Source organism: Primulina eburnea, chromosome 16 (assembly GCF_022965805.1).
Source record: "Primulina eburnea isolate SZY01 chromosome 16, ASM2296580v1, whole genome shotgun sequence".
Lineage (NCBI taxonomy): Eukaryota > Viridiplantae > Streptophyta > Magnoliopsida > Lamiales > Gesneriaceae > Primulina > Primulina eburnea.
The window spans coordinates 29427351-29441027 of NC_133116.1; the positions used below are offsets into that span (position 1 = coordinate 29427351).

General features: G+C 36.2%; 1 protein-coding gene across 1 annotated transcript; it reads left to right on the top strand.

Annotated features, from left to right (window-relative positions):
- Positions 1–1709: 1709 nt before the first annotated feature.
- Positions 1710–2207, top strand: LOC140816155 (uncharacterized). Its single transcript, XM_073175233.1, has one exon. It carries the CDS (start codon positions 1710–1712, stop codon positions 2205–2207), a length of 498 nt encoding a protein of 165 aa, XP_073031334.1.
- The last annotated feature ends 11470 nt before the right edge of the window (positions 2208–13677 follow it).

A 13677-nucleotide genomic window follows, 5' to 3' on the forward strand; every position in this document is an offset into this window, starting at 1 on the left:
TGTACTTCTGGTTGGACTTTTCACTCGAATTAGAATTTTGTCACCGTCTTTGCATTGAAAATTGAGCCTAATTTGATATCTAAGATACGAAAGGCCCAACGAAGCGATGCTCAGCTCCAAAAGTTTAAATAACTAGTATCTGCAGGACATCAGTCTGGATTTCAGATTTCTTTTGATGGTTCTTTACGAATTAATGGTCGGATGGTAGTTCCTGATGATCCTGAATTGAAATATGCCCTTCTTTGTGAAGCACATTGTAGCAAATATAATATTCACCCTGGAGGTCAAAAAATTTATTTGACATTGAGACCTCGTTCTTGAGGGGGAGTTTTTAATTGTTTTTAACTGTTTATCCCTTGAACTGAAAATTTCTTTTTATTCGTTTAAAAGTTTAAATATTTTTTATTCTCACAAAGGGGGATATTATTAAATGTTTAAAGGATTTATTTTTAAAACCGCTTTATTTTTAACAAGTTTTGTGATCATAAAAAAATGGGAGATTGTTGGAACATTTCATGTTCGCAATTTCGATTTTGATGTTAACAAAACTTGTTGTTTTGTTTCTAACAAACTCACCAAAGTACGCAGAAAGCTGAAACTTATCAAGTTTCGAACTGATCAGTTACCGAGCCAAAACTGAAGCTATCAAGATGAAAACTGAAAGTTCCAACTGATTGTCCAAACTGAACCATTACAACTGAAATATCAAAGACCAGTTCAACTGATTGTTCAGCTGATAGGTGATTCATCAGAAGACCTTTAGAAGCCCGGCCAACTGATGAAGAGCCCAGCTGACCAGTTCAACAGAATCAATGAAATCAGCTCAACTGACGATCCAACTTATTTTACCAGACTAGCTCAAGACGGACCAGTTCAAAGGATTAGTTAGGATCCAATCAGCTTGCAGAACACGACAAGATTATCAAAGTGGAATCCAACTGTGCACAAAAATATAAAAAGCAAATATCCTATCAAAGGACAACAATGAACGTTGCAGCAGTGCTTAAAGTCGAGACGTCCAGAATGGTTGTCAGAAAGGACAAGAAACAAATATCGAGGAACAGATTCAAACTGCAACGAACATATTTGATGAGTCTTGATGAACAGTCACTCACATATACATAGAGAATAGATCTTATTGGAAAGCTGAGTGAGTCTTGCACAAAGACAATAAACTTGTGTATTTAGTCTTTGCATATGAGACATTAAAAAATATGCTAATTGTGAGGTGTTGCCTACAATCTTGAGTGCTAGGAGTTCAGTTAGGCAGTAGCGTAAGTTCTAAGCTGAGTGGGTTTGTACAAGGTGTTTTATAAATCAAAGTCTTCTAGTGGATCCTACCCAGGGTGGTAGAAGAGGCGATGTAGGAGCATTTGAAGTATCCGAACATTCATAAACATATCTTGTGTTCCTAACTGTTTAACTATTGCTTTCAAACTGATTTGATCTGTCGAGCTAATATCTGTTCTATTCTTACCATAACTCAACTGATACAAGCTCGAACTGATCCCCCTTATTTCATTTATTCAGTTTACACAATATAAAATATTTAAACTGATCAACTTTCTTAACAAATGATTACTTCGAGTATTTTCTGCTTGGTTCAAAACCAAACTCAATTTAATTTATCGGTGTTTACATTGAGAATATTGTGTCTGAAGCACCCTCGAAGGTGCCTAGATCTGATCCTAACACAAGTACTTGTAAAGATGTTGAAAATGATGGAGTATAACCCCCGAGATTGGCACCGGCTACTATCGGAAACTTTGTGGGCTTATCGAACATCGAAGAGAAGTGCTACTGGTCTTAGCCCTTTCACTTTGACCTACGGACATGATGCAGTTCTGCTTATGGAAGTGGCGATTCCTACTTTTAGAGTGATGAAGCAGAATGAATTGGAGCCAGAGCTCTACACGGAAGCAATGATTATAGAACTTGAAGATTTGGGTGAGTTGAGGATGCAAACGTATAATGCTTTGATGCTTCAAAAATTCAAGGTGGCTAGAAGTTACAATAAGCGAGTGAATAGGAAGATATTCGGGGAGGGAGACGTAGTTTGGAAAGTAATTCTACCCCTCGGATCCAAAGATAGGGAATTAGCAAATGGTCACCTAATTGGGAAGGACCATTTAAAGTGTATCGAGTATTGGATGAAATGCATATTGGTTGGCAAGTCTAGATGGGGAGCCACACAAAAGGTGCATTAATGGAAAGTACTTGAAACATCCCAGTAGTTGGGTAGGGGTAAAGAGACAGATGGTTCATAAAGCTGAAATAGATGAGAAGTATTGTACAAAGTAGGCAGGATGGCCACTTTGGCTAATTTTGATATATTGACTTATAGGAAGTTTCTGGAATATGCGAGGAACATGCTTTTAAGCCATTCCTCGTTGAACTTGTTTGTAAATAAGGATGGAGCATTTGTGAATAAATAAAAATAATTGCTCACGAGATCCTTTGCAACTGATGTGTTTTATTGTCTCGATAGCAGGAGTAATGACATGAAGAGTACGTTTATTGCATATTTTGACACTTTGATACTATTTGAAAAGTTTGGCGATAATGAACAATGGTGATAGCAAGATTGCAATAATATTGAAGGAAACATGTTGTTTAGCCGGTGTTTTTAATTGGTTTTACCGAAATTTTGGCAGAGTTTCCCCTGTAAACATGACATCCTAAAAAATGAAAATATATGTAAACACTTGTGGACAAACCCAAGCAACAGATAACACAGCGAAATTCGATGTCCAAGCATTATCCAACACTGAAATTCAACATGAGTTACGTCAAATCATGGCAAATAAGTACAAGCAATCAAAGATCTACCACATAATGGTCCGAACATCGAACCAAATACCAAAATGAAATATTAATGGCGATGCTTGGGCACATAGGAAAGATCGAGGCTGTGTAATTCTTCCCACTTAGACAAACACTCTGCCCGAGTCTGCTCAGCTGTTTTCAAGGTGTCCTCCCACTGCCGATAAGAATGCTTTTGTTGCACCAGATCATCACCCAAGTGCTGGATGTCGGTTTTGAGCTTATCAGAGGAAGCTTTCAAGGTTTCACTATCAAGTAAAAGGGCCATCATGTCGACTTTATGCTAAGCAAGTTCGGCCTCCAATTTCTTTACCAACTCTTCCTTAGAATCAAAGTCCGCATTTTTATGTTGGAGGTTCTTTAAGATATCATTTCTCTCTATAAGCATACTTTCCAACTTCTCTTTTTGCGCTTTGAAGTCTCCCATTTGGATCAAAGTTTCCAAACAAGTGAGGCTCAAATCTTGGAAAGCTGAAACATGGAAAGGAGATTATTTAAAATATCATACAGTGGGGTTTGAGGAAAATCAGAACTGCTTTTCAGCATGGATGCAGCGGATAAAACAGTGGCTTTCTCAATGGCCCCTAATGCATTAAGTTTCATATTAAGGAAATACCGCAATGAAGCTTTTGCAGTGGCTAGCTCCAAGCTAGAAGGGAGAATCGAAGAAGAGGTCCCATGAGATGGTCCTGAATCTAGGAAACTGAAATCGAAGTCCAAGGTTTCTTCGACCAAAGAGATCATCGCTCGTTGTGCTGATAGATCCTACAATGACAGGGTAGAAGTGATATCCAAATGATAACTAAAAGTGGAATAAAATGGTTATTACCTGAGAATGAGAGCCAGTCGTTAGGGGATTTTTTTCCAAGTCATCAGAATGACCTTCTGTGAGGACTTTCCTGCGTTTAAGTGAGGCCAAAGGAGTGGCCAAATGGACATAATCATATGACTCAGTCTCTTGATCAGCTGAAGGGCCAGAGGATGAGGAGGAGTCATCATTTTCCACTATCATGGTACCAAGCATAGGAGTGGAAATGAGTGGGGGAATTACATGAGGTAGTTGGGTGGTGGATCGGGTTCACTGTCTCAATAGGGAGGGTGCAAGTGCCTTCTTTTCTCAAACATGTGGAACTATTTGGGTGGAGGTTTGCTTCATCTCCTTGCCCTTTTTATCGTTCCGAGTACCCGATAAATCCAAGGCTTGTCGAGGATTTTGAGAATCTGCAATCCAAACATGGAACATTTTTAGCAATGAGAATAGAAAATCATTTCAAAAGCGATAAAAATTGTACCTGAAATTTCTAGCTCCACATGGATAAGACAATCATATCATGTAGTCCACCACTCAAAATAATCATTAGATGACGAAATCAGGCTCGCTATAACGGGAGTCTTGAAAGATTTTGCTTGTTATGACAGCTCTATCAGAGACAAGGAAGTGAACTTCTTCTGGGACAATTCTATCTTCGTCATGTCATTTAAAGGATGAGGAAGGTATAAAGAATTGGAGGGGACAGTCGGACAGAAACCCAATTGAGAAGGATAAAAAGCTCAATTATAGAATTCAAAGATGTGGGTACTCTGGTCGTGGGGAGAGGTCCCGTCATATACTAAGAAACGCGGATCGAGGATTGTAGTGCGCACATCTTTAACAAAAGATAGCACATCAGTTTTTTTGTTGGCAGCCATGTGTCCGATACATGGGTAATCTTCGACCGTAATTGTGGAGGAAAGAGGATGATGGACCACCCGAGCGAAAGGGAGAGATCGTAGAAAAGGGAGGCACGACAGGACGATTCAACAATAAGGAAAACTCAAAGGGAGGCGTGATGGCACGATTGAACAATAGAGGATTTGACTCAAGAGTAGATAGGGGAAACAACATGTTGGCGATCTCAGTAGATAGGGGGATGTGACTGTAGGAGAGTCAATGATATGATTGAAGACTTCCACCGATGTGGAATCGTCATCAATTATCGTCGAAGGCCTGCAACAGGTACAAAATTTGAAATAAGGTAAAGTGGGATTTGACAAAATAGAACTAGTTGAAGCTGAAAATACCCAGGAGCAGACATCCTAGTAGCAGATGCAGGAGATTTGGTTCGACGGTTAGGAGAACGTGTGCCCACAAGCGAAAGATCATTGTTTGTCCCTGCAAGTTAAAACACGCAAGCCACTTCATATCTCAGACAAGAAAACCCCTAAGGGAGGAAACTTTGGCACTGACGAAAAGGTGGACCATGTGGCATAGGAGTTTCGCACATAAAAAGTAACATGGAATCACCAATGCATAATGATCATCACCAAAGAGTGGTCAATAATCTATAGGAACACAAAGCATACCCCAATGCATCAACGTAAAATTTTGAATAAACACATAGAGCATCATCAAACTGATTCTGCCATGTTAATTAAAAGAGAAAACCCGAGAGTCTACTCGTTCCCTATAGTTGCACGGTCGGTGAGTGGCGAGTGGAAGAATCAAAACCTAGCGAAGGGAAGCTCACGCCACCCGAAGAGAAAAACCCACCAAAGGGTGAGCGATATCCGATGTATCCTGAAGGACGTCGCGGCCAAGACAAGCCACGCAAGGGAAGAGCGGGCCTCGATGGTGCGCGAAATAAGCCCCGGGACACGGTTCGCAGTCGACTAAAATTGTCCAGGCGATTGGAGAAATCGAGGAACGAGGGACGACAAGGCAACGCGAAGTTTCTGTTTTCCACGTAGCGGTAGTTGTAGGAGGTTAAGGGGTGATCGAAGGGGAGAAGGAAGAGAGTTTGTGGTGTTTTGAGGACTTGGTACGGAGATCAAGGAATGGAGGGTGGAGAATGAGATTTGAAAGGGAAATGAGGATAAACTAAGATCTCTTATTGCGAAGGGATTATATTTGTGAATCTCATGTTGAGAAACACCAGAAGAATCGAAATGCTGAGGGAGTGTGCGAGCGAATTTTTTTTTTTTGAAAAGACATGTTTCAGCTATTGGCCCAAGAAAAGCACGATGCGACCAGTCAAAACCACTACCCAACATGGAAGATCATGGAGAGATCGTGGAAGACAGCCAAAACTAACATGCAGAATGAGACGAAAAGGAAAGAAAAAGATCGACAAAGAGACAACAAACTACAAAAAAAACTCTACAGAATTCTATGTCAGTTTTATATCTGTTTATTTCAATTTCTAGTTCCAGTAGCAAAGTCTTATAAATATTCCGTATGTTCATTAATCTTCTTTGTAAAAGCGTTGATCAAGTTCATAGCAACATAATTAGATTTGATGTTGTTAATAGATTCCTCCTGTAATTTCATCATATTTCTCATTTTATATTTCGTTTTTTGGAGTCATTTCGAAGGATGTAGAACGTACGACCAAATCACATGTGTGGCACGACCAAATTTTGATTAAAGAATTTAGATTATTTTACAACTTTGGCATGATCACATGTGTGGCACGCCCCGCAATTTTTGTGAGAAACAATTACGTAGAGCATATGAAATCCTCATCCAACATTTGGCTTGCAGGACATCTATTCTAAAACTGATACCACTCTTGGGTTTCGTCTACTGGCGTTATAAAAAGACGTAGCGGGAATATAATATAAAAAATTTTCGATCAATAATCGAGAACAAACAATCACGCTAGATTTATACAAATATCAAAATATTAAATTTAACGAATAGAGATTACCAATGTAGGATGAAAATCTGAAAGCGGTAAGCCTCAAAGTCGAAACAACCTAACCATACCTACTAGCCCAACAAACTAACATTTGATTTGTAGGGCATATCCCTAACAGCCCCAAGAAAGAAAAGGGAGCGGGTCGGACCCGCCCTGTAATCCTTCTATTTAATTTTCGTCCCGATAGAAATTGAAAGCTGTTGTGAAAAAGTAAAAATTTATGATAAAAAGTAAAAATCTCAAACTCTCAAAATTTACCAAACTACACACTTTATAATATTTTTCTCTCTACTCAATTGTGAATTTCTTCACAAATGGTGAGGCTATTTATAGAATTTCTTTACAAATAATCCAAAAATAAAATACATAATTACCTACATCATCACACACTAATTTTCAATATTTACAACTCTTAATTTCAACATTCAAATATTCAATACACACATTTTAAATATTATTTTTCTACACTCCCCCTTGTGATGATGATCATGATATGATGATGTCTTCATTACGTGTTTTTGTACTGCCTCGTTAAAAACCTTACTAGGAAAAACCCATTGGGATAAAAACCATAATAAGGGAAAAAGAGTGCAGTCACATAAACTCCCCCTTATGTGAACACGAACAATTCTTCACAAATTTCGTAGATTGCGCATCCCAATATTATATATGTGATTTCTGAATATTGACGTAGGAAGTGCCTTTGTGAAGAGATCTGATGAGTTTTCACTTGATTGAATGTGACGAACATCAATAAATTTATTCTTCTCAAGCTCCTTGGTGAATGCGAAGAACTTAGGAGGAATATGTTTAGTTCCGTCGCTTTTTATGTATCATTCTTTCATTTGAGCAACACATGCAGCATTATCTTCATATAGTATCACAGGCTTCTCGTCAAATGATAATCCGCATGAGATTTGGATATGTTGGGTCATTGATTTTAACCACACACATTCACGGCTTGCTTCATGTAGTGCAATAATCTCGGCATGATTTGATGAAGTTGTTACGAGCGTTTGTTTCTGTGAACGCCAAGAAATTGCAGTGCCACCACGAGTAAATACACATCCAGTTTGGGAACGTGCCTTGTGTGGATCAGATAAGTATTCAGCATCGGCATAACCAATTATACTTGGATTAGCATCTTTTGAATACAAAAGTCCCAAGTCTGTCGTTCCTCGTAGATAACGGAATATATGTTTAATTCCGTTCCAATGTCTCTTTGTTGGATATGTGATAAATCTTGCCAATAAATTTACTGTAAAAGATATATCATGCCTTGTACAATTTGTAAGATACATAAGGGCACCGATAGCACTTAGATATGGTACTTCTGGACCAAGAATATCTTCATCATCTTCACATGGACGGAATGGATCTTTTTCTATGTTTAATGATCTAACAACCATTTGAGTACTTAAAGGATTTGATTTATCAATATTAAAACATTTAAGGATCTTTTCTGTATAATTTTTCTTGTGAACAAACATTCTACATTCTTTTTGTTCAATCTGTAAACCCAGACAATACTTGGTTTTTCCAAGATCCTTCATTTCAAATTCTTCCTTCAAGTATGACATAACTTCTTGAATTTCCTTATTCGTTCCAATGATGTTTAAATCATCAACATATACAGCAATAATTACGCATCCGGATGTTGTTTTCTTAATGAAAACACAAGGACATATTGAATTTTTTACATATCCTTTTTTCATCAAGTGATCACTTAGTCGATTATACCACATTCGACCAGATTGCTTTAACCCATATAATGATCTTTGTAATTTCACAGAATAACATTCTCTGGGTTTTGAACTTTGTGCTTCAGGCATCTTAAATTCTTCAGGGATTTTCATATATATATATATATATATATATATATATATATATATATATATATATATATATATATATATATATATATATACATATGTGTAATCTGTAACAACATCCATAAGACGCATTTCTAAATTTTCAGATACCGTCAAGCTAATCAAATATCGAAACGTAATTGCATCCATCACAGGAGAATACGTTTCTTCATAATCAATTTCAGGCATTTGAGAAAAATCTTGTGCAACAAGTCGAGCTTTATATTTTACTATTTCATTTTTCTCATTTCGCTTTCGAATAAGAACCCATTTGTATCCAACAGGTTTTACACCTTCAGGTGTAAGGACTATAGGTCCAAAAACATTACGTTTATTTAGCGAATCCAATTCAACTTGGATGACATCTTTCCATTTTGTCCAATCCTGCCGATTTTTACATTCACCAAAAGATTTTGGTTCATGATCTTCTTTATCATTTATGATGTTGATTGTCACATTATAAGAAAATATATAATCAATTTCTTCTATATCTTTTCGGTTCCATATTTTTCCAGTATTAATATAATTGATAGAGATTTCATGATTCTCGTCAGTTTGTGGTTCTGACAGAACATTTTCATCATCATATGTTTCTTCAGGAACATCATTATCTATTTTGTGATCATCATGTGTTTTTTCAGGAACATCATTCTCTATTTTGTGATCATCGTGTTTCTCTATGAATTTTCTTTTTCGAGGATTTTTATCCTTGGAACCGACTGGCCTTCCACGCTTCAGGCGTTTAATGACATCATGAGTAACTTCAATTTGTTTTTCGAAATTTCAATTCGAGCAAGGGCATTTGCAGCATGTATATATGATTTAGTTACCCCTTTTGTGTCTTCAAATTCATCTGGTATTTGATTTGCTATTCTTTGCAAGTGAACAATCTGCTGTACATCTTTTTCACATTGTTTTGTTCTTGGATCCAGATGTAACAATGATGATACATACCATGTAATTTCCTTTTCGGTATGTTTCTGTTCACCCCCTAACATTGGGAAGATTTCCTCATTAAAATGACAATCAGCAAAACGTGCTGTGAACACGTCGCCTGTCTGAGGTTCAAGATATCGAATGATTGATGGACTATCATAACCGATATAAATTCAAATCTTTCTTTGAGGTCCCATTTTCTTTCTTTGAGGTGGTGCAATAGGCACATACACCATACATCCAAAAATTCTTAGATGAGAAATGTCTGGTTCTTTACCAAATGCAAGCTGCAATGGGGAGTATTTATGATATGCACTTGGTCTGATGCGAATTAATGAAGCAGCGTGTAAAATTGCATGTCCCCATATAGAAATAGGTAGCTTTGTTTTCATAATCATTGGTCTAGCAATCAGTTGCAGACGTTTAATCAATGATTCAGCCAATCCATTCTGTGTATGTACATGAGCAACAAAATGCTCAACAATGATTCTCATAGACATACAATAATCATTGAAAACCTGGGAAGTAAATTCACCAGCATTATCAAGTCTAATTTTCTTGATTGTATAATCGGAAAATTGATTCCTCAATTTTATTATTTGAGCAAGTAATCTTGCAAATGCAACATTTCGAGTTGACAATAAACATACATGTGACCATCTGCTGGAGGCATCAATGAATATCATAAAGTATCCGAATGGTCCACATGGTGGATGGATTGGTCCACAAATATCACCCTGATTACGTTCAAGAAACATTGGTGATTCAGTTTGGATTTTGACTGATGATAGTCTTATAATAAGTTTTCCAAGAGAACATGCTTTACATTGAAACTTATTATTCTGAAAGATCTTCTGGTCTTTCAGCGGATGACCATGTGTATTTTCTATAATTCTTCGCATCATGGTTGAACCAGGATGTCCTAATCGATCATGCCAATTGGTTAATATTGAAGAATTATGAATGTTTGATTCAATTGGACTTATATGTGTATAATGCAATCTAGTAGGGAGCATTGGTAGTTTTTCAATCACATATTTCTTTCCTGATTTATATGTGATAAGACACATATATTTCTCATTCCCTTCATTCATTGTTTGAGTATCATACCCATGGGAATATATATCATTAAAACTCAACAAATTTCTTTTCGATTGTGGTGAATATAAAGCATCATTGATCAAAAATTTTGTACCATTAGGTAAAAAAAATTGTGCTTTACCACATCTTTTAATCAAGTCTACAGGACCTGATATTGTATTCACCGTTGTTTTTGTTGGTTTTAATTCCAAGAAATATCTTTTATCTCGGAGGATAGTGTGCGTTGTACCACTATCGAGTATGCAAACTTCAGCTTTGCTCATAGCAATTTCCATATTTGAACTTCACAAAAATATGCAATGAAATAAAATTATTGGCAATACATTTATAAAAATACAATACATATGTAAAAAATATAGCACACGATAAAACATTATCATACAAGTACATGGAAAAATAAAATGTTTTACATATTTATACCACCGGCAAATTGATCATTGTCTGAGAAATCGATCAGAAAATCTCCGGCATCAAAATGAGTTGAATCACTCAAAGGTTCACTCTGTTCAGTGAAATTGGTCTCCTTTTCTTTCCCCTTTAATGATTCTTTATAAAGTTTACAAAGCTGCTCAGGGGCTCGACAAATACGATACCAATGTCCTGGAGTATCACATCTGAAACAAGAATTTTCAAATCTTTTTGAGTGATTCTCTTTAACACTTGTATTCTCATGATGCCTTTTCAGTAGATGGTTTGGGACGCTCTTTTGAGATGAGTTATAAAAGTAACTATCTCGATTATTTTCAAAACCACGACCATGACCACGTCAACGTCCACGACCACGACCTCGACCTCGATTTCGTCCTCGACCAAAATCTTGTCTATAACTTTGATTTTGGTTTCCAGATTTAAATTCATTTTTGTTTACGACATTTACTTCAGGAAATGCCGTTGAACCAGTTGGTCGTGCCTGATGATTTCTCATTAACAGCTCATTATTCTTTTCCGCCACAAGGAGACAGGCGATAAGTTAAGAATATCTCGAAAATCCACGCACTCTATATTGTTGTTGTAGAGTTATATTTGATGCGTGAAAAGTTGAAAATGTTTTTTCAAGCATTTCCAATTAAGTTCTCGTGCCCACAAAATTTCAATTGCGAGATTATTCTATACATCTTCGAAATTTTATCACTGACTTCTTAAAATCTTGGAATCTCAACGTATTCCATTCATCCCGGGCGATCGGAAGTATAACTTCCCTTATATGTTCAAATCTTTCTTTTAATCCCTTCCACAAAGCCATGCGATCTTTTTCAATTAGATATTCAGATTTCAATCCCTCGTCGAGATGTCGACGCAAAAATATCATGGCTTTTGCCTTTTCTTGTGATGTTGATATGTCATTTTCTTTTATGGTCTCATTTAGACCCAATGACTCAAGATGCATTTCTACATCGAGAGTCCATGACATATAATTTTTCCCCGTAATATCAAGAGCGATGAATTCGAGCTTTGTCAAGTTTGACATGATGGTAATAAAAAAATACGATGCATTTTATTAGTTAATGAATATTGCAATACAAAGTAATGGATAAACAACAAGTACAAGCATTCGTAAAAATAAAGAAAACACATGATGATGATATTCTTTGATAAATACAAGACTCGTGAGTATGATAACCAAAATAATTAAAAATAACCTTGAGAAAGACATCTTCTTTTTTATTCGAAAAATTTGATGAAGAATAATTTTTAGAGAAGAAGAGAAAGTTAGAGTGATTGAATGTGTTTGTGAGATCATATTTATAGGGCAAAAACTAGCCGTTTTGTTACCGTTTATGACCGTTGGTGTACAAAAAAATAATGTATGTATTTGTACAACTTTATGGTATTAAATATGTTGTATATAATATTAGTCATGTTTAAATAATTATGTATATCATGCCACATTATTATAATGAAGTATCATAAATTATTTTGTTTAAAAACCTTATAGGCTTTTATACTTGTCGTATCCCTTACCGGGAGTGTGGGATGTCGTCTTAACATCCTCCCAGGATTTATAACAAGTTTTTGAAAAATCTATTTTTATTATATAATAACATTATATTATATATTAAATATATACACAATAAATAAATAACAGTAAAATAAATATTATTAATTTTGTTACCTTTTTTATCTGTTTTGGAGCTTGGAAAAATATGGAGGACTTTTAGAGCTTCGTGCTGATAACGTATTGTGAAAAAGTAAAAATTTATGGTAAAAAGTAAAAATCTCAAACTCTCACAATTTACCAAACTACACACTTTATAATATTTTTCTCTCTACTCAATTGTGAATTTCTTCACAAATGGTGAGGCTATTTATAGAATTTTTTTACAAATAATCCAAAAATAAAATACATCATTACCTACATCATCACACACTAATTTTCAATATTTACAACTCTTATTTTCAACATTCAAATATTCAACATTCAAATATTCAATACAAACATTTTAAATATTATTGTTTAACAAAAGCTTTTTTTTTTCTCCCCGTCGCGTATCCAACTGGATTTGATTTATTGGGTTTAGGATTGTTCATTTTGTTAGTTAGGTTTTGGGAGGATAGGTGGGTGGGTTTCTCCTCGTTCCAAGATTCTTTTCCACACATTTATTTATTAGCATCGAACTCTAACAAACCCATAGCTCAATTCTTCTCGGTTTCCAGCAGTCATGGTAATTCAGTCATTTCTTGGGACGTGAGGTTTAGAAGGGATTTGAATGATATCGAGTTGGGAGAATATACTGATCTTCTAGGGGTATTAGAGTCGGTATCGCTGTCTGTAGGCACAGGGGATGTCAGGGTTTGGTTAGGGGATTCGTCTGGTGTCTTCTCTGTCAACTCTTTTTACACTTCATTCTTTCCGCTTGATTCTTATCCTGTATTCCCATTTTATCACAACATATGGAAAGTACCTATCCCACAAAAAGTGAAGGTGTTCTCATGGATAGTGGCTTTGGGAAAAATACAAACTACCGATAACTTGCAGAGACGAAGGCCAGAGCTTGTCTTAAACCCACAACGGTGTTATTTGTGCAAGAACGACGAGGAGACCCAGGATCATATTTTGCTTCACTGTGCTTTCACGACTAATATTTGGACAAAAATCATGCGCCATTTGGGATTTGAGTGGACATTTCCAGCAAAGGCAGGAGATATGTTGATTTCAAATAATGAATTTTTCACGGCAAAGGGGTTAAAAGATTTTTGGTGCATAATAGTCCATTGTGTTTTTTGGACAATTTGGTTGGAGCGAAATGACAGATTATTCAATGACAAAG

Bases quoted from the DNA above. Each gene is read 5' to 3' on its own strand.
- LOC140816155 (XM_073175233.1), top strand. From the start codon at position 1,710: ATGTTGAAAATGATGGAGTATAACCCCCGAGATTGGCACCGGCTACTA.